The following is a 21,470-nucleotide window of genomic DNA, read 5'->3' as shown; positions in this document are numbered from 1 at the left end:
TAATATGTCTCTATTATGACTAATAATGAGCTTATTAAGGATTGGCCAGTAACACATGATTGAAAAAGAAAAATACTTAAAGCTGCAATATACAACTTTTTCGGCGGCCGCCGGGCCAAATTCACATAGATATATGAGTTATAGATCTGTAATTCGCATTGAAAGCAAGTATAAGAAGCGTAGATCTGTTTTATGTGTGGTATTTATATTTTTCCCCATTCTAAACGTTTGTTTTTGGTTATGGTTTAGACGGTACAATGATTCTCTACACAATGACTGCTTGTTTTCTCACATAAACTGAAATTAGGCCAACTATTTGAATTTTTTGCAACCAGCAGCTGAGCCATTTCTGCATATTGCACCCATTAATAAAAGGCCTAATCTATTGCTAATAAGATATAATAAAGACCTTATTAGCTACTTGTATATACACTTATAAAATACTAATTAGTGGCTAATATATGCACCTTAAAAGAAATTGTGACAAAAATATTGTTGGTTGATATATCCATGTAGGAAGATTAAACTACTGCTGCCTACTGCCTACATGTTGGTTTAATGTGGACTGTCCTAAATGATCACATCACAGTGTTTTATTCATCTCTACACACAAGGTATGCAAAGATCTGTTCGACTATGAGTGCAAATGACCACATTTGTCAGGCATGTCATTGTTAAAAACATTTATCAAACATTGAATTTGGAGCATTGCCAAGGACTTAACATATAAGTACCTCAAGAAAGCAAAAGGTTCAACAGATCCTCACTGAAACCTCACTACAACAGACATGAGGTACCAGGCTTTTCTGCTGCCGATCCCTCTACTGATGCTACTTCAGACATGCACCACCACTTCAGCACTTGATTCTGTAAAGAAGGTTGGGCAGGCAAGTGCTCCAAAAGTTGTCACAGTTAATGAGTTGAGAAATAGGGCTCAGTTCAATGCCAGAAACTGCAAGGAAGTTAAGGATAAATATGGTCAAACTGAGAACGGCCTGTACTACCTGACCACAGCTACTGGGGTGGTCTACCAGACCTTCTGCGACATGACCACAGCGGGCGGCGGCTGGACTCTGGTGGCAAGCGTGCATGAAAACAACATCTATGGGAAGTGCACGGTGGGCGATCGTTGGACCAGCCAGCAGGGCAACAACGCCAACTGGCCACAAGGAGAAGGCAACTGGGCAAACAGGAAGACTTTTGGAACAGTGGAGGCAGCCACGGACGACGACTTCAAGAATCCTGGCTACTACGACATCGAAGCAGAAGACATGTCGGTGTGGCATGTTCCCAACAACACTCCGGTCAACCACTGGAACCTGGCCGCCATCATGCGCTACCACACTGACAGGCACTTCCTCCATCTGTATGGGGGAAACCTGTACCAACTCTTCCACAGCTACCCGGTCGAGTACAACGTTGGTGCACACCTGTCCGACAATGGACCCTCCATTTCCATAGTGTATGACCTTGGGGACAAAGAGTCTACCAAAAATGTATACGGCCCTTACTCTGGATGGGAGATTGAAGGAGGCTTCATCAGTTTCAGAGCCATAAACCATGAACGGGCGGCCACAGCCATCTGCTCTGGGGTCAAACCCAAAGGTGGTAATGTTGAACATTACTGTATAGGTGAATGTGGGTTTTTCCCTGAGGCTAACCCTCTTCAATGTGGGGATTTCACTGGCTTTGCCTGGAATGGCTATGGGACCCATATAGGCTTTAGTGCATCAAAACAGATGCTTGAGTCAGCTGTCTTACTCTTTTACCGCTAATGCACCATGCATTTACTTTTTTGGGATTGTTTTATTGATTGAACGATTTTTGGGTACAGATTAAAACTATACATTTAAAAGTCATTTTGGTAACACCTTTTATTTGTTTTTCTCTATTAATTCCATTGCTATAAAGAAACAGTATAAAGCATTAACCTTTCCATGCGTCATAAAAAGATGTGTGTCTTATACACTCATTAAATATTATTATGTCACGTGAGGGTCATAACTGAAATGCTGTAAGGTTACTGTAATCTACTTTGTGACATCTGTTGTGTTGGGGTGATGGGGGTTGGAAAGTCTGTGTATGGATTGTGTGCGTTTGAACTTTCTTTCTGCAATAAAGTAGTCTATTGATTTGAGAGCATGAAATGAGCCTACTGTACTTTTTCATCAGAATCTTTCTTTGCTGGGTGGGTTAAGGTGAACTTACTCCTCCATATGGGTCTATCTTTGCCTACAACAACCAACATAATCCCTGGGACCTTGGCAGAACTTTGTCTATGAGATAGAATACCTCCTCACCATCTCTCTAAGAAGGAGAAGGAGAGAGAGAAGGAGAGAGAGAGAGAGAAAGAGAGAGAGAGAGAGATCAGGCAAAAGAGAGAAGGCGAGAGAGAGAGAGGGAGACAGAGGAGATAGGACATAGAGAGGACATCGAGAGGACATGTTCTGAGTGCTGTAATGATACCCCAGTGTTTTCACACGACTAGCTATGTGATGTTTTGAAATGTAGATATACAGTACATGCTGCTGGCTGTCAGATTAAAACATGTTTGTCTCTTGAAGAAAGACACTTGACATGATCGTATCCAACTAATGGCGCTCCTCTGGGACACACACACACACACACAGCCAAGAGGCGGCAGGCGACATAATGATGAAGAGAAGAAAAGCCGCCAGCCTAGCCGAGTCTCAGAATGTCCATGGCCGTACAGCATCATTATTTCTGGGTCTGTTTCCCTGGTTGAAGCTTTCCGGGAGGTTGAGAGCCAGAGATGTTCCCACCACCCTCAGAGGAAAAGACACATAACTAGGGTGTTCTGGCTAACACACTCACCTTGTGTTAGGATCACAGTCACATACAACTGTACACAAACACACATATGCACACGAGTATAGGCAAATGGCTGAGCATAGACAGAAGGTCTTATGTATGGTGGTGACAGAGCAGTGTGTGTGTGTGTGTGTGTGTGTGTGTGTGTGTGTGTGTGTGTGTGTGTGTGTGTGTGTGTGTGTGTGTGTGTGTGTGTGTGTGTGTGTGTGTGTGTGTGTGTGTGTGTGTGTGTGTGTATCGAAGCGCCGATAAGCAACACAGGGGTAGCCTGCAGGCTAGCACATTACTTACGGCGGGAACCCTGACACACACACACACACACACACACACACACCTCAATCTCTCAAGATGAGTAACAGTGGGGTCCGAAATGATCGATACCCTTGATAAAAGATGAGCAAAACATTGGGAAGTTATATTATTTTACACTAACTGCTCATCTTTATCAAGGGTGTCAATAATGTTGGACTTCAAACCCTTTGAAAACCTGTGGTTTGAATTGAAGAGAGCAGTCAATAACCACAGACAAAGGATATCAAGGATCTGGAAAGATTCTGTATGGAGGAATGGTCTTAGATCCCTCCCAATGTGTTCTCCAACTCATAAAACATTTTAGAAAAAGGCTCAGTGCAGTTATCCTGGCAAGGTGTGGTATTGAAAACAGTGTCAATCTGAGATTAATAAAAAACATTTACTTGTTAAATAAAATCTCTTTCTCTGAGCAATTGTCTTAGTATAAAATGATATAATTTGCCATTTTTTTTAAGCATACAATACAGCAAAGTATTTTAATTATTTATTTTATACAGTCATTTTTGCTCATCTTGGTCAAGTGTCAATCATTACTGACCCCAATGTATGTCATGGTCATGGATACAAACTCTACATGTAACAGGGTTGGTTATGTTTCCACTTGCCTCTAAAGAAAGGTGTATTTAATGTTCAAGCATTCTTCTTGGTTGGTTCAATTGCGATGACAATTCCGATGATGTTGTGATTGGCCCCGCTTGCAGATAGGGGGAGATCGCCAACATCAGGTCTCATCCAAATGAAAATGTGATGCAAGAAGAAGGTCAGGTTCTGAATACTGTTTTCCATGTTATATTTTACAATGTGTGCGAACAAGTTTGCTGTACATTGCTGATTTATACATGTGTGGGTATATGGTACCTGTTAGGGATTGAGGGGCTTTCTGGGATGTGCTTTGGTATATGATTGCTGTATATAAGTGTGTTAGCTAGCATGCTGGTCACATAAGCCCACTGCTAACACAGTGGTTTTCAAGCTACAGATTATACCATCGACAGCCATCAACATCATCAAGCCCTGCACAAGTAACGTGCTGTTTCCTATGTAACAACAGCAGATAATAAATAACGCTCAACTGGGACCACTGGCTGGGGTGATTTATTTGGACAAAACACAACGCAAGGAGAGTACGATCAACATCTGTTACATACATAGGACACTGAGTTATGTGCACCTTTGCCCAATCTGAAGCTAACTGATAGTGAGGTCTATGGAGAGGGAGGAAAAACACATGAGACAGTGAGGGAGTGTCAAAGCCTGAGGACTAATTAGATAGTCGCTAAACGCTCCATCTGGCCACTACTCTCAGGGTTCAGGAGGTAGTAGAAGAAGGGAGGGGGGATAGGAAGGTAGATGTATTCTACCTGGCTGGCAGGAAAAGTGTTCCTATAGTCTCTGTCCTCAACCTATAGGTGAACGGGTCCTATAGTGTGGGTGTCAGGGGAGAGACATTATGACCCTGGTACATCAGGTTTCCACCTGTCAGTACTGCAGAGGAGAAAGAAGGCAGGGTCATGGTCCCCTTCTTTCTGTCTCTCCCCATCCCTTCTTCCTCTCCCACCTCATCCTCCTTCCCCCTTCCCTCCTCTCCTCTCCCGTCCCCTTCCCTCCTCTCCTCTCCTGCCCCCTTCCCTACTCTCCCGCCCCCTTCCCTACTCTCCTCTCCCGCCCCCTTCCCTACTCTCCTCTCCAGCTCGCCCCCTTCCCTACTCTCCCGCCTGCCCCCTTCCCTCCTCTCCCGCCCGCCCGACCCCTACCCTCCTCTCCTCTCCCGCCCCTTCCCTCCTCTCCTCTTCTGCCCGCCTGTCACCTTCCCTCCACCCCTCTCCCCTCCCGCCCCCTTCCATCCTCTCCTCTCCCGCCCCCTTCCATCCTCTCCTTTCCCGCCCCCTCCCCTAGTTTCCTCTCCCGCCCGCCCCCCGCCCCCTTCCCTCCTCTCCCACCCGCCTGCCCCCTTCTCTCCTCTCCCGCACCCTCCCCTCTCCTCTCCCGCCCGCCTGCCCCCTTCCCTCCTCTCCTCTCCCGCACCCCCTCCTCTCCTCTCCCGTCCGCCTGCTACCTTCCCTCCTCTCCTGGCCGCCTGCCTGCCCCCTTCCCTCATCTCCACTCCTCTCCCACCCGCCTGCTCCCTTCACACCTCTCTCGCCCTCCCTCCCCCTTCCCATCTCTCTCGCCCTCCCTCCCCCTTCCCTCCTCTCTTGCCCTCCCTCCCCCTTCCCTCCTCTCCCGCACCCCCTCCTCTCCTCTCCCGTCCGCCTGCTACCTTCCCTCCTCTCCTGGCCGCCTGCCTGCCCCCTTCCCTCCTCTCCCACCCGCCTGCCCCCTTCACACCTCTCTTGCCCTCCCTCCCCCTTCCCATCTCTCTTGCCCTCCCTCCCCCTTCCCTCCTCTCTCGCCCTCCATCCCCCTTCCCTCTTCTCTTGCCCTCCCTCCCCCTTCCCTCCTCTCTTGCCCTACTGCCCCCTTCCCTCCTCTCCCTTCCTCCCCTTTCTTCCTCTCTCCCTCGCCCCCCTTCCCTTCTCACCCCCCTTCTCTCTCACCCTTCCTCCCTCCCTCACCCCCTCTTCTCTCTTGCCCTCCCACTTCCCTCCTCTCTCAACCACTCTCCCTTCCCTCCCCTCTCACCTTCCCTCACCCCCCCTTCCTCTCTTCCTTTTAGCCAGAAGTAGCTCAGTGGTGTGAGAGGGATATAAACCTAGTTGAGCCCCAAGTCAGACTCACTAGCTATAAACCCCAGCTCAGCTGCAGACTCACTAGCCTAGCTAAAGTGGATTTGGGAAGAGAATTAGAAACCCTGTTAATCCCCTATTGTCATCGCTCAATAGCACGCTGCACACAGAGGAAAGATAATTACTGTATTTGGAACAGAAAATAGAGACAATTTGCCACATTTAAATTCAATAATGACTGCTACGTGGTTTCATGTCTTTTTCTCTGAATAACGATAAAAGTGGGTTATTTTTGCTGTTTAGGTTCAAAGTGGAACCGATGCATACAGGGCTGGTAATTTATTATCTAAGGATCAATCTCATTCCATGGAGGGCCGAGTGTCTGCGGGTTTTCGCCCCTTCCTTGTACTTGACTGATGAATTAAGAACAATAATTAATAAGGAACTCCCCTCATCTGGTTGTCTAGGTCTTAATTGGGGCGGCAGGGTAGCCTAGTGGTTAGAGCGTTGGACTAGTTTTTTTATTTTTTATTTTTTTATTTCACCTTTATTTAACCAGGTAGGCTAGTTGAGAACAAGTTCTCATTTACAACTGCGACCTGGCCAAGATAAAGCATAGCAGTGTGAACAGACAACACAGAGTTACACATGGAGTAAACAATTAACAAGTCAATAACACAGTAGAAAAAAAAGGGGAGTCTATATACAATGTGTGCAAAAGGCATGAGGAGGTAGGCGAATAATTACAATATTGCAGATTAACACTGGATTGATAAATGATCATGTACAGGTAGAGATATTGGTGTGCAAAAGAGCAGAAAAGTACATAAATAAAAACTGTGGGGATGAGGTAGGTGAAAATGGGTGGGCTATTTACCAATAGATTATGTACAGCTGCAGCGATCGGTTAGCTGCTCAGATAGCTGATGTTTGAAGTTGGTGAGGGAGATAAAGGTCTCCAACTTCAGCGATTTTTGCAATTCGTTCCAGTCACAGGCAGCAGAGTACTGGAACGAAAGGCGGCCGAATGAGGTGTTGGCTTTAGGGATGATCAGTGAGATACACCTGCTGGAGCGCGTGCTACGGATGGGTGTTGCCATCGTGACCAGTGAACTGAGATAAGGCGGAGCTTTACCTAGCATGGCCTTGTAGACGACCTGGAGCCAGTGGGTCTTGCGACGAATATGTAGCGAGGGCCAGCCGACTAGAGCATACAAGTCGCAGTGGTGGGTAGTATAAGGTGCTTTAGTGACAAAACGGATGGCACTGTGATAAACTGCGTCCAGTTTGCTGAGAAGAGTGTTGGAAGCAATTTTGTAGATGACATCGCCGAAGTCGAGGATCGGTAGGATAGTCAGTTTTACTAGGGTAAGCTTGGCAGCGTGAGTGAAGGAGGCTTTGTTACGGAATAGAAAGCCGACTCTTGATTTGATTTTCGATTGGAGATGTTTGATATGGGTCTGGAAGGAGAGTTTGCAGTCTAGCCAGACACCTAGGTACTTATAGGTGTCCACATATTCAAGGTCGGAACTATCCAGTGTGGTGATGCTAGTCGGGCAAGCGGGTGCAGGCAGCGATCGGTTGAAAAGCATGCATTTGGTTTTACTAGCGTTTAAGAGCAGTTGGAGGCCACGGAAGGAGTGTTGTATGGCATTGAAGCTCGTTTGGAGGTTAGATAGCACAGTGTCCAATGACGGGCCGAAAGTATATAGAATGGTGTCGTCTGCGTAGAGGTGGATCAGGGAATCGCCCGCAGCAAGAGCAACATCATTGATATATACAGAGAAAAGAGTCGGCCCGAGAATTGAACCCTGTGGGACCCCCATAGAGACTGCCAGAGGACCGGACAGCATGCCCTCCGATTTGACACACTGAACTCTGTCTGCAAAGTAATTGGTGAACCAGGCAAGGCAGTCATCCGAAAAACCGAGGCTACTGAGTCTGCCGATAAGAATATGGTGATTGACAGAGTCGAAAGCCTTGGCAAGGTCGATGAAGACGGCTGCACAGTACTGTCTTTTATCGATGGTGGTTATGATGTCGTTTAGTACCTTGAGTGTGGCTGAGGTGCCCCCGTGACCGGCTTGGAAACCAGATTGCATAGCGGAGAAGGTATGGTGGGATTCGAGATGGTCAGTGACCTGTTTGTTGACTTGGCTTTCGAAGACCTTAGATAGGCAAGGCAGAATGGATATAGGTCTGTAACAGTTTGGGTCCAGGGTGTCTCCCCCTTTGAAGAGGGGGATGACTGCGGCAGCTTTCCAATCCTTGGGGATCTCAGACGATATGAAAGAGAGGTTGAACAGGCTAGTAAATTACAATTGAAAAAAATAATTTGTTCTTAACTGACTTGCCTGGTTAAATAAAGGTAAAATAAAAAAATAAAAAAATAAAATTATTGTAAAGCAAAAGCAAAAACCAGCAGACACTCTGGCCTCCATGGAATGAGTTTGACACTGCTGATTTAAGGCATTCCACACAGTTATAGTGATACTGAGTCATTACCCTTTGAGAAAGTGAAATCATAGTCAGAACTACATGAAAGGTAGGAGTAGGGCTGTTGCGGCGACCGTATTACCACCACACCGGTGGTCACATGTCATAAAGGCAGTCAAATTTAACGTGAACGATTAGTCATGGTAATTAGGTCTCTTCAAGCTCTGAAGCTGCTGATGGTCATTAGTAGCCTACCAAACTTGCTAACGGCCAGGTACTCAGCACTCTATTGTCCCTCTAATCACTCTGGCATCAATGAAAATTAAATCAAAAATCTAATCTAACACTTCATGAGAGCCCATGAGTTCATGTTGCGTAACATTTCTATAGGCTATGTAATAGCACGAGAGAACAGAGTGATGGCCTCTATTAAAAAGAGGAGGATCCCTTTAGATTTCTATAGGCTAGGCCTACTGTATTTATTTCTCAACTTTCCTAATATTAAGCAAATATTAAGAACATTGCTTATCTTTACAACAGGAGTATAGCCTACCTGGTTGGTATTAAAGTGAACTACAGGAAAAGCGTCCTCCATTACCTATTTAAGTGCAGAGATTACATGTATTTTTTCACCTGCCCCTGTTTTAAAACAGATGCATGACAATGGTCCATTCTAAATCAAAACGGATTTCACACATATTATTTAGTATATGTAAAGACAAGATTACATAAAGAATAGTCTGATGGGTGACAATATTAGCCTATCACTTGTGAATGATATATTATCACTTGTGAATGATGCTCAGCTTAAGGCAAGAAATAATGGCTTATTTCATCTTATCATAGTCGCACACCTCATGTAGCCTATAGCCTGTATGCCTATATGTTTTGATAAGGTTGGTATCACAACTAAAGTGACCAAATTACTTCTTAAAATTAGGCACATGAATCCGCTTTACAAGGTGTGTGGAGCCTAACTGGCAGACATAAGCAGCACGAGTTTCAAGTTTGGGGAAGATCATTTTCACCATAAAAATGCACCTTTACAATAAAAGCATTACATGCATAACTGCATTTGCGGTCACTTTTGATAATGGTGTTTTCCCACTAATGTAACATTTTCACTTATAATCTACTGCCGCGTGGGCATTGCTGTTCTTATAATGTGAAGAAATAGGCTGATAGTTTATCATCATTTTAAGCTAAACATTCTGATCTGTTGCGTTAGCCTCAAATCGTACATTTTTTGGGGGGAGGTGCTAGGGGTTGTAACGTGTACGCTGGGAGTCGGGAAGCAAGTTCAGGGAGTGTATTTAATAAATAAACAAACATAGAACAAAACAAGAAACATGGGTAGCGTACAGTGATGAACACTGGAACAGAAACAATAACACCTAGGCAAAGATCCAAGGGGGTGACAGATATAGGGAAGGTAATCAGGAAGGTGATGGAGTCCAGGTGAGTCTGATGAGACGCTGGTGCGCGTAACGATGGTGACAGGAGTGCATAATAAATCAGCAGACTGGCGATCTCGAGCACCTGAGGGGGACTATGCATGACAAGGGTTGTATTAAATTTGGGATCTATCGCATCCACCAACTGTCCCAAAATATGTTTGGAATATTTATTTACTTATTTATTGTACTATGGGGGATAGTAGATTGACATAGGCTAGTGCTTTTGCTGTTCGTTAGGCCTACTCATCTTGTTGGATGACGAAAACTAAATGTGGACAGTTCTTTTAATATATTCAATATGCACCTCGGAATTGGATAAGGACCCATGCAGTTGTGTCCCCTGATGTGCCTGTCTTTACTTGTAGCCTGTGAGAAAAAAAAGATCACGTGATGGAGAGCCGTGTGAGTGAGAAGTGTTTCAGAACAGGCAGCACTCAGGGAGAAGGGCTGCAAAAGGCATGGATTCTTTTTAGGGTATATTATTTCCACACAAAGGGGATACCGCCGGGAAATTCAAAGCATTATCAGGTGCTTCTCGAATTGTGAATGAGAGAATGATGAAGTGTGAACAGCCTGCGCAAAAAAACAATGCAGAGCTCATGCCTTTCAAGTGACTTTTTTGAAATCATCATTAGTCGCATCATGCAGCCTTACAATGTATTAAACATCTAAACATATAGCCCAATGTTTGTAGAACAACTAAAGGTACATTACTAACTCTGAATTAAGCATATAGGAGTACATACTTTGTTGTTAACCGCTCAGCACAGAATAGCCGCATGTCCGCACTCTCTCAAATCATTTGGAGAAAATATCCTTTCTATTTTATTCAGTTTTGTTCAATTGTATTCCTCATACTATAAAATAATTTAAATTAATGCCACGGAATGCTTAGCAAAGTTTGTCTGCTAAATGAACTAGTGTAGCCCACAGCCATTTGGCATAGCCAAATCAGGACCAAACATAAGGACAACTCAGAGTATGCTGCTATTTTCTTCTGAAATAGACTGCTTTTGCTTCATATCATGCTTCTTCAGACCGATCTAAAATAAGTAATGGATTTATTGTGAAGGTATAGGCTATATTACATGGATTCCTTACACTTTTTAAAATGTAGATGTTCCAAAGGTCCGCACAAGTGGCTTGTAGGCTGTGTGTGGAAGCCAGAAGATGCTAAATGTGTTTTTAAATTAATGGTCAATTACCGTGAAACAGACAGTTATTTTCTTGACAATCACCGGCTGACAAAATGTCGTGACCACCACAACCCTAGGCAGGAGAAACATCAGTCAACTTTTATACATTTCTAGCCATTCATTCTTCAACACCAGACTTACATAATTGTATTACAACACTCAGCTCGTACCAAAGCTCTGCAGATAATGTCAAATAACTTCGCTGGACATACAGAACCAGGATCTGTGTCCCATCTCCTCTAGGATCTCCAGGCTTTACATTCAGTGCTCATCGGTCTCTCTCTCTCACACACACAAACACACACACACACACACACACACACGGTCCTATCTACGGCTGTGTCTATTAGCATTGTGTCTTTCAGACAAAGACACCAGCCACCATGAGAGGATGAAAGGAGGCAGCACCAGTAATCCTAGATTATCCAGCGCTGATTGAGAATGGAGGGAATGTGACGCGCACACACGCACACACACAAACACACAGCGTTCCTCCCTGCATCACCCCTGCTGTTTAGCTGCCAAGCACATGAATGCCAGTCATGCATGGGGTACGATCAGGGCCTGTGGACATGCTCGTAATTCCCTTCGCCCCAAACCATGTAAATAAAGACAGGGTAACTCTGCTGCCAAGCCTGTGAGGGGTGTGTGTGTGTGTGTGTGTGTGTGTGTGTGTGTGTGTGTGTGTGTGTGTGTGTGTGTGTGTGTGTGTGTGTGTGTGTGTGTGTGTGTGTGTGTGTGTGTGTGTGTGTGTGTGTGTGTGTGTGTAAGAAGGGGGCAGCATTAGGGAGAGTGGTCATGCACAGGATGCTACAACAAGATCGTTTGGCTTTAATGTCTCCTCCCTCAGGTTTGAATGATAACTGGAACATTAACACGAAAGGCTGAATTTCTATAGTGAGGACTGTTACTGTTCACACTCATGAACGCACACATACACGCTCTTCAGGGTGGGGACTTTACATTGATACTATGACTCAGAGAAAGAGTTGTTATTTGTTGTTGAGGGGTTGTTTTTCCCTCTCAGTCAGCATTGACTGTAATAGCAGGAGAGGGACAAACAGAGAGACAGAAAGGGAGAGAGAGGATAGCTGTGACAGACAGACAGACAGACAGACAGACAGACAGACAGACAGACGAGCTGTTAGAGACAGACAGGCAGACAGGCAGACAGGCAGACAGGCAGACAGGAGAGCTGTTAGAGACAGACAGACAGACAGACAGACAGACAGACAGACAGACAGACAGACAGACAGACAGACGAGCTGTTAGAGACAGACAGGCAGACAGGCAGACAGGCAGACAGGAGAGCTGTTAGAGACAGACAGACAGACAGACAGACAGACAGACAGACAGACAGACAGACAGACAGACAGACAGACAGACAGACGAGCTGTTAGAGACAGACAGGCAGACAGGTAGACAGGCAGACAGGTAGACAGGCAGACAGGCAGACAGGAGAACTGTTAGAGACAGACAGACAGACAGACAGACAGACAGACAGACAGACAGACAGACAGGCAGGCAGACAGGCAGACAGGAGAACTGTTAGAGACAGACAGACAGGCAGACAGACAGGCAGACAGGAGAACTGTTAGAGACAGACAGACAGACAGACAGACAGACAGGCAGACAGACAGGCAGACAGGAGAACTGTTAGAGACAGACAGGCAGACAGACAGACAGACAGACAGACAGACAGACAGGCAGACAGGAGAACTGTTAGAGACAGACAGGCAGACAGACAGACAGACAGACAGACAGACAGACAGACAGGAGAGCTGTTAGAGACAGGGACAGACAGGGACAGGGGGTATTAGTGAGTGTTTGTTTGACATGTTTTCCCCTGTCAGTGTGGCTGAGCATCAGAGGATAGAGTCGGCCATAAGAGCCTGGCTGACAGCTCCTCTGATGGCTGCTCTGTCACGTCAGCTGTTCTGTTCCGTTCTCCCCACCAGCAGCAGCAGTGGTGGCACCAGGTCAGCCAGGCTAAGAGGGGTGCAGTGGGGGTTTTGGAGGAGGGTCTGTCTGTATCTGTCTGCATGCTCTCCTCTATAGCTTGGCCCTAGTCTTGAGACAACGTTTGCTTCAGTTCTCTCAGGCAAACTAAACTCCTCTGAACGTAGCCCAAGAATCCTTTCATCCGTCCCTCATCCCCTCCTTCACTCCATCCCTCCTCCCCCTGGCCTGTGTGGTTGAGAGTAGACTAGACTCAGAGTTAAGTAGTAGTCCCGAGGGGCTAGAGAGAGGGCAGTAGCACTTAGCAGTGGTCAGCAGTAGTAGTCTGGAGGGACTCGGAGGGCAGTAGCATTTAGCAGTGGTCAGCAGTAGTAGTCAGGAGGGACTCGGAGGGCAGTAGCATTTAGCAGTGGTCAGCAGTAGTAGTCTGGAGGGACTCGGAGGGCAGTAGCATTTAGCAGTGGTCAGCAGTAGTAGTCTGGAGGGACTCGGAGGGCAGTAGCATTTAGCAGTGGTCAGCAGTAGTAGCCTGGAGGGACTCGGAAGGCAGTAGCATTTAGCAGTTGTCAGCAGTAGTAGTCTGGAGGGACTCGGAGGGCAGTAGCATTTAGCAGTGGTCAGCAGTAGTAGCCTGGAGGGACTCGGAAGGCAGTAGCATTTAGCAGTGGTCAGCAGGAGCAGTGTGGAGGGACTCGGAGGGCAGCAGCATTTAGCAGTGGTCAGCAGTAGTAGTCTGGTGGGACTCGGAGAGCAGAAGCAATTAGCAGTGGTCAGCAGTAGTTGTCTGGAGGGACTTGGAGGGCAGTAGTAGTCAGCAGTGGTCAGCAGTAGTAGTCTGGAGGGAAGCAGCATTTAGCAGTGGTCAGCAGTAGTAGTCTGGAGGGACTCGGAGGGCAGTAGCAGTTAGCAGTGGTCAGCAGTAGTAGTCTGGAGGGACTCGGAGGGCAGTAGCAGTTAGCAGTGGTCAGCAGTAGTAGTCTGGAGGGAAGCAGCATTTGGCAGTGGTCAGCAGTAGTAGTCTGGAGGGACTTGGAGGGCAGTAGCAGTTAGCAGTGGTCAGCAGTAGTAGTCTGGAGGGACTTGGAGGGCAGTAGCATTTAGCAGTGGTCAGCTGTAGTAGTCAGGAGGGACTCGGAGGGCAGTAGCATTTAGCAGTGGTCAGCAGTAGTAGTCTGGAGGGACTCGGAGGGCAGTAGCATTTAGCAGTGATCAGCAGTAGTAGTCTGGAGGGACTCGGAGGGCAGTAGCATTTAGCAGTGTTCAGCAGTAGTAGTCTGGAGGGACTCGGAGGGCAGTAGCATTTAGCAGTGGTCAGCAGTAGTAGCCTGGAGGGACTCGGAGGGCAGTAGCACTTAGCAGTGGTCAGCAGTAGTAGTCTGGAGGGACTCGGAGGGCAGTAGCATTTAGCAGTGGTCAGCAGTAGTAGTCTGGAGGGAAGCAGCATTTAGCAGTGGTCAGCAGTAGTAGTCTGACGGGACTCAGAGGGCAGTAGCATTTAGCAGTGGTCAGCAGTAGTAGTCTGGAGGGACTCGGAGGGCAGTAGCATTTAGCAGTGGTCAGCAGTAGTAGTCTGGAGGGACTCGGAGGGCAGTAGCATTTAGCAGTGGTCAGCAGTAGTAGCCTGGAGGGACTCGGAGGGCAGTAGCATTTAGCAGTGGTCAGCAGTAGTAGTCTGGAGGGACTCGGAGGGCAGTAGCATTTAGCAGTGGTCAGCAGGAGCAGTGTGGAGGGACTCGGAGGGCAGCAGCATTTAGCAGTGGTCAGCAGTAGTAGTCTGGTGGGACTCGGAGAGCAGAAGCAGTTAGCAGTGGTCAGCAGTAGTTGTCTGGAGGGACTCGGAGGGCAGTAGCATTTAGCAGTGGTCAGCAGTAGTAGTCTGGAGGGACTCGGAGGGCAGTAGCATTTAGCAGTGGTCAGCAGTAGTTGTCTGGAGGGACTTGGAGGGCAGTAGTAGTCAGCAGTGGTCAGCAGTAGTAGTCTGGAGGGAAGCAGCATTTAGCAGTGGTCAGCAGTAGTAGTCTGGAGGGACTCGGAGGGCAGTAGCATTTAGCAGTGGTCAGCAGTAGTAGTCTGGAGGGACTCGGAGGGCAGTAGCAGTTAGCAGTGGTCAGCAGTAGTAGTCTGGAGGGAAGCAGCATTTGGCAGTGGTCAGCAGTAGTAGTCTGGAGGGACTTGGAGGGCAGTAGCAGTTAGCAGTGGTCAGCAGTAGTAGTCTGGAGGGACTTGGAGGGCAGTAGCATTTAGCAGTGGTCAGCAGTAGTAGTCTGGAGAGACTCGGAGGGCAGTAGCAGTCAGCAGTGGTCAGCAGTAGTAGTCTGGAGGGACTCGGAGGGCAGTAGCATTTAGCAGTGGTCAGCAGTAGTAGTCCCGAGGGGCTAGAGAGAGGGCAGTAGCATTTAGCAGTGGTCAGCAGTAGTAGTCTGGAGAGACTCGGAGGGCAGTAGCAGTTAGCAGTGGTCAGCAGTAGTAATCTGGAGGGACTCGGAGGGCAGTAGCAGTTAGCAGTGGTCAGCAGTAGTAGTCTGGAGGGACTCGGAGGGCAGCAGCATTGAGCAGTGGTCAGCAGTAGTAGTCTGGAGGGAAGCAGCATTTAACAGTGGTCAGCAGTAGTAGTCTGGGGGGACTCGGAGGGCAGCAGCATTTAGCAGTGGTCAGCAGTAGTAGTCTGGAGGGACTCGGAGGGCAGCAGCATTGAGCAGTGGTCAGCAGTAGTAGTCTGGAGGGAAGCAGCATTTAGCAGTAGTAGTCTGGGGGGACTCGGAGGGCAGCAGCATTTAGCAGTAGTAGTCTGGGGGGACTCGGAGGGCAGCAGCATTTAGCAGTAGTAGTCTGGAGGGACTCGGAGGGCAGCAGCATTTAGCAGTGGTCAGCAGTAGTAGTCTGGAGGGACTCGGAGGGAAGCAGCATTTAGCAGTGGTAGTTTGAGGGGACTCGGAGGGCAGCAGCATTTAGCAGTGGTCAGCAGTGGTCAGCAGTAGTAGTCTGGAGGGACTCGGAGGGCAGCAGCATTTAGCAGTAGTAGTCTGGAGGGACTCGGAGGGCAGCAGCAGTCTGGAGGGACTCGGAGGGCAGTAGCAGGTAGCAGTGGTCAGCAGTAGTAGTCTGGAGGGACTCGGAGGGCAGCTGCAGTTAGCAGTGGTCAGCAGTAGTAGTCTGGAGAGACTCGGAGGGAAGCAGCATTTAGCAGTGGTCAGCAGTAGTTGTCTGGAGGGACCCGGAGGGCAGCAGCAATGTGGCTCTAGCAGCGGTCTGGATCGATGAGGACCAACACAACACTAATGAGCTACTGATCCTAAAGAATCTGGTGTCACACACTCACAAGAGAGCCTTGTGTGGGAAAGACACCATGCTACTGATCCTCTATCGACTTGTGTTATTCAACTGGACACACACATCACGTGAAACAGAAAGTAGGAGTTAACAACAAGTTTGGTGCACCAGTATTTTTGGGACTGAACAGTCACCACACAGCAGCTTACTGACGACACGTTTTAATTTAACTAGGCAAGTCAGTTAGGAACAAATTCCTATTTTCAATGACAGCCTAGGAACAGTGGGTTAACTGCCTTGTTCAGGGCCAGAACAACAGATTTTTACCTTGTCAGCTTGGGGATTCGACCTTGCAACCTTTCGGTTACTAGTCCAACGCTCTAACCACTAGGCTACCCTGCAACCCACAGCAGCAAAGAGATAGAGTATAGAGTCCCAAATGGCACCCTATTCCTTATGTAGTGCACTACTTTTGACCAGGACCCATAGGGCGAGGGTGTAGGGAATAGGTGCCATTTGGGACACAACCAGAGTAGTATCAGAGAGGCTGAGAGCTCTGGATCCCACAGGAGCCTTCTAATTACCTCCTATTGTGACTGAGCCCTTAGAGGCTGAATAATCTAGTAAGGGTGAGACTGACAAGGCCTGACTCAAGGGTGGCACTTGGTCAACTAGAAAAATCACTCAGAGAGATTGTTTGTTGACTAAAAGCTTGATGCATTCTTAATAACAACATTCTGAAGGTCACAGCACAGGTCAAATACTTTCATACTTGAACTGTGCTTGATTTAGTTGGACCGGAAACATTTCAACAGTGGAATAGTCTCAAGAGGACAAATTCCAAGATAAATAGAGCGTAACTTAAAACTTCTGACTATTATTAGTGTTTGACAGACGCATTTGCCCATTAGCCCCAGGTCTGGTTCGGTTACATGGACCACTGCTCCACTTCAACTCTGCTACAGCTTGCGTCCCAAATGGCACTCTATTCCCTACATGGCCCTTGACAAAAGTAGTGCACTACATAGGGAATAGGGTGCCATTGTGGCGTGGCTACAGAGGTGAGAGAGCAAGCACAGAGAACATCAATTACAGAGGTGAAAAGCGTATCTATCTATCTGCTGGTTCTCTTCAAGGTCACGCTCCAGGCAGGCTAAAGAAACACTACAGAGTCTGAAGACCAACCATGATCTCCTCTCATTCATCATCACTAACCCTGAAACAGAGATAAGACAGAATTTTGCACCAGCCAAACTACACACACACGGACACACACACGGATACACACACGGATACACACATATTCACACTAAAGATGGTTTGATGCAGATTTGCTGCAGCTGCGCTTTGTCTTGACACCTGGTCTGTGAGAATGAAGTGTAGCTCAACTCTTTCCCATGGGTAACACACAGGCACTCCCATTGGCGTTTCTTATAGTGAGACAGAAGACAGAGGAAGGCAAGGGGCCAGGAGAGAATTACACACACAGAATCACGAACACACAAACGCACACTGAGGAAGGAAGGGCCAGGAACAAGAACAGGCTGCAGGTCCTCACTGTGTTTCAAAACTACACACACAGACATAAAAATAGTCACTATCTCACCGGAAATAAAAACTGTCACCTTATTAAAAAGTCTACCAGTCGCCTCAACTGCAAATGTACTGAATGAAGGACCCAACCAAGTGACAAATCAAAGCGGGTGCCTCCTGCAAAATCATATTCTGACAAATTACTTCTGTTTCTAAAACTGTCCACTGCCTTGAGAGATATCACAGTTCCCTACACTAATGAGTGAAGGAGAGTGAGACAAGTAGAATATTCTGGCTTAAAAAAGAGCTGCTTCTTTGAGGTTTAGCTAGGTTCCAGTCTACCTCCTTTGGGGGGCGGCTCTGCGACAGACAAGGGACTGGAGGTTAGAAGTCTGCAGCTGGAGACAGAGGCTCTTCTGTGTTCATAGAAAACAACAGCCTCCCTGACCTAACAAAATCACTGTCCCTCATCTCTCCATTTCACTTTCTCTCAGTCCCGCTTTCCTTCTATATTTCCTTCTTTTCCCTAATCTACTGCTCTTTATCTTCCTCGTACCACCTCCCTCTCTCCATCTCTGTCTCCATCTCTCTTCCTCTATCCTGTAGACTCTGATAATGAGAGAGCGTACAGTCCCGCTTCCCTGCACTCGTCTCTCAGTTGGAGCGTGGTGCTCCCTTGTTCGGATATAGCTTGAATCCTCCAGCGAAGCCCCAGCCCTAGCCCCAGCCCTAGCCCCAGCCCTAGCCCCAGCCCTATCCCTAGCCCCAGCCCCAGCCCCAGCCCTAGCCCCAGCCCCTCATACAGGCAAACACAGCTCCGCTTGCTGCTAACTCTAGCTCACTTGCCGGGAATAAATCCCAGAGCCGGCGGTCTCGCCTCTGAATGGACTCACACCCTGAAACCAAGTCCTGAACAAAACCCTGCTACACCAGTCCAACAGCAATGAACCCACAAGTCTACCTTAGTGGATGTGTATATACACACCCATATACACACACACCTTCACTATCCCGGATAACTTCAGCTGCCTAACCGGCCTGAAAGTGCTGGGGTCCCTCTTCCCAGATCAGCTACCCCCTCCCCAACTACAGGAATTTTGTTTTTCATAGGGTTGAAGGCGATTGCTCAGAATAGCATTTTCCTCACAAGCATATTTGACATGTCAACATCATTATTGCTGGCTGTCAGAGTGTGAGGGGGTCATGGGTACCTTCGGACCTATTCATTAAAACCCTTCAGCGTTGTCTTGCAAAGTCTGACAAGAGAAAAGAACTCTGGATTTTAGATTTGCATCCTAACCAGGCTTAAAATCAGTCCCCAAACAAACAGAATAAAGCTCCGTCTAACATCTTCGGTCTCTCTCTAACACTGTTGACCAATTACACCCTCAACTTTATTCATGCCTCCGGCTAGGTCAATCCACACACATTTTCTCTCAAAAACACACACATGCACACATGCACACACACACTTCAAAGTTGCTTTGGTGTCCACCTTGCCTGCATCAATCATCCTTTCAAGCCCACTCCAGCAGTTCTCCCTAAGCCCTATCGGTGTCTGATGCAGCGCCATCAAAGAGAGAGGTCCATTGCCCTCTAGCCTTCCCTTGCCAGAGCCCCATGTAGTATCCCAGCCCCTCCCTGTACTCAAAATTCAGCTGGAGGTCACTCCTGAATCAGGGTTCCTCCACACTGGGAGAGCCCCATCCCCACAGCCCCAGTAGTCCATCCCATTCCCCCATGTACCCTTTCCAGAACCCGAGCCTCTATCTCAACCCCAGTGCCCTATAGGCATCAGCATGCTTAAGTTTGGCTGGCGGCTAGCCAAAGTTGGCTACACGAACCAAATGAATGTGCTCGCATACTCCCTTAAAAAGACCTTCGCTTGAAAAACTAGAAAAAAAAGAAACAGTACTGTTTGTTCATTTTGAGACACCGTCGCCAGTATACACCTCAGAATTAATCTAAGATAACAAGCAATGTCATTAATTCTGTTTTAGCTGAGGAGATCTTCGTCACGCAACATTACATCTAACAAAGATGTTTGGTGCAGTATTTCTCAATGAAAACATTTGCATGAAAACGAGTTGTGACAATGACAACAAAGACCTCATTGAAGAATCCCTACTGTTGACCAATCAGCGACGAAGGGGTGTAGACGTCGGCTTGCCTCCAGAAAAAAAATGGTGTGTCCAAACAGCAGAAAAACCCCTCACCGAGGTCCAAAAACGAACAAAAACTTCAAAATATCATAATATATCTAGAAACTCTTCCAAATTGTATCGGCTGTGAAGCATGCGGACCCCTTTAGTGTCTGCTGCCAGCCCAGCAGGAGACCACTCCAGGCTCAGGGTTCTTCCACACTGAGGACCAGTGACGAGGACCATTGCAGTGTCACAGCTCCCACTAGGGGATTCTCCAGTCTGCAGTGCAGGGGAGCTGTACTTTCTCATCATCTAGTCTATCTTAGTGAGGTGCTGTGGTAAGGTAACTTCAGAATATAATGCAGCCTGGAACTCTTAGTGAGGTGCAGTGGTAACTTTAGTTCCAGACTGTATTCTAGTCTCTTAGTGAGGTGCTGTGGAATGGTAACTTTAGTTCCAGACTGTATTCTAGTCTCTTAGTGAGGTGCTGTGGAATGGTAACTTTAGTTCCAGACTGTATTCTAGTCTCTTAGTGAGGTGCTGTGGAATGGTAACTTTAGTTCCAGACTGTATTCTAGTCTCTTAGTAAGGTGCTGTGGAATGGTAACTTTAGTTCCAGACTGTATTCTAGTCTCTTAGTGAGGTGCTGTGGAATGGTAACTTTAGTTCCAGACTGTATTCTAGTCTCTTAGTGAGGTGCTGTGGAATGGTAACTTTAGTTCCAGACTGTATTCTAGTCTCTTAGTGAGGTGCTGTGGAATGGTAACTTTAGTTCCAGACTGTATTCTAGTCTCTTAGTGAAGTGCTGTGGAATGGTAACTTTAGTTCCAGACTGTATTCTAGTCTCTTAGTGAGGTGCTGTGGAATGGTAACTTTAGTTCCAGACTGTATTCTAGTCTCTTAGTGAGGTGCTGTGGAATGGTAACTTTAGTTCCAGACTGTATTCTAGTCTCTTAGTGAGGTGCTGTGGAATGGTAACTTTAGTTCCAGACTGTATTCTAGTCTCTTAGTAAGGTGCTGTGGAATGGTAACTTTAGTTCCAGACTGTATTCTAGTCTCTTAGTGAGGTGCTGTGGAATGGTAACTTTAGTTCCAGACTGTATTCTAGTCTCTTAGTGAGGTGCTGTGGAATGGTAACTTTAGTTCCAGACTGTATTCTAGTCTCTTAGTGAGGTGCTGTGGAATGGTAACTTTAGTTCCAGACTGTATTCTAGTCTCTTAGTGAGGTGCTGTGGAATGGTAACTTTAGTTCCAGACTGTATTCTAGTCTCTTAGTGAGGTGCTGTGGAATGGTAACTTTAGTTCCAGGCTGTATTCTATTCTGTCACGAACCGGCTCAAAGCCCGTAACAAAAGTGAGACAACGTGGAGATAAGGAGTAACAAAATATATACTTATTAAATAAGTAACTAAGTACAATATACAATGGTGTGTGTAATCAGTAATCAGGAGTGTAAGTGAGTGTTTTGCATGCATGAATGTGATAATGCAGGGTGTTGAAAGGTGTCAAAACAAACAACCAAAAGGCCACCAAGAAACACAACAAAATCTAGAAAGGTGTCTGCATGGAGAGAGTCTCTTCCATGAATGTGGAAGAGGTCTATTTATCCTGGGACACACCTGGCTGACGACCCTTCCAACTCTGCCCACCGGCATCCTAATAAGG

The 21,470-nt window shown here is 47.0% G+C and overlaps 2 protein-coding genes across 4 annotated transcripts in view; one reads left to right on the top strand and one right to left on the bottom strand.

Annotated features, from left to right (window-relative positions):
* LOC135549808 (receptor-type tyrosine-protein phosphatase U-like) overlaps window positions 1–21,470 on the bottom strand; it is a 291,896-nt gene that overhangs the window by 246,047 nt on the left and 24,379 nt on the right. The gene's annotated exons all lie outside the window — the stretch shown is intronic.
* LOC135548975 (intelectin-like) lies at window positions 789–1,775 on the top strand. The gene has a single exon (XM_064979047.1). The coding sequence runs from the start codon at window positions 789–791 to the stop codon at window positions 1,773–1,775; it is 987 nt and encodes a 328-aa protein (XP_064835119.1).

Source organism: Oncorhynchus masou, chromosome 12 (genome assembly GCF_036934945.1).
Source record: "Oncorhynchus masou masou isolate Uvic2021 chromosome 12, UVic_Omas_1.1, whole genome shotgun sequence".
In the NCBI taxonomy this organism is placed as follows: Eukaryota; Metazoa; Chordata; class Actinopteri; order Salmoniformes; family Salmonidae; genus Oncorhynchus; species Oncorhynchus masou.
The sequence above is the reverse complement of the archived record's forward strand: the minus strand, read 5'-3'. Positions and strand labels throughout refer to the sequence as shown.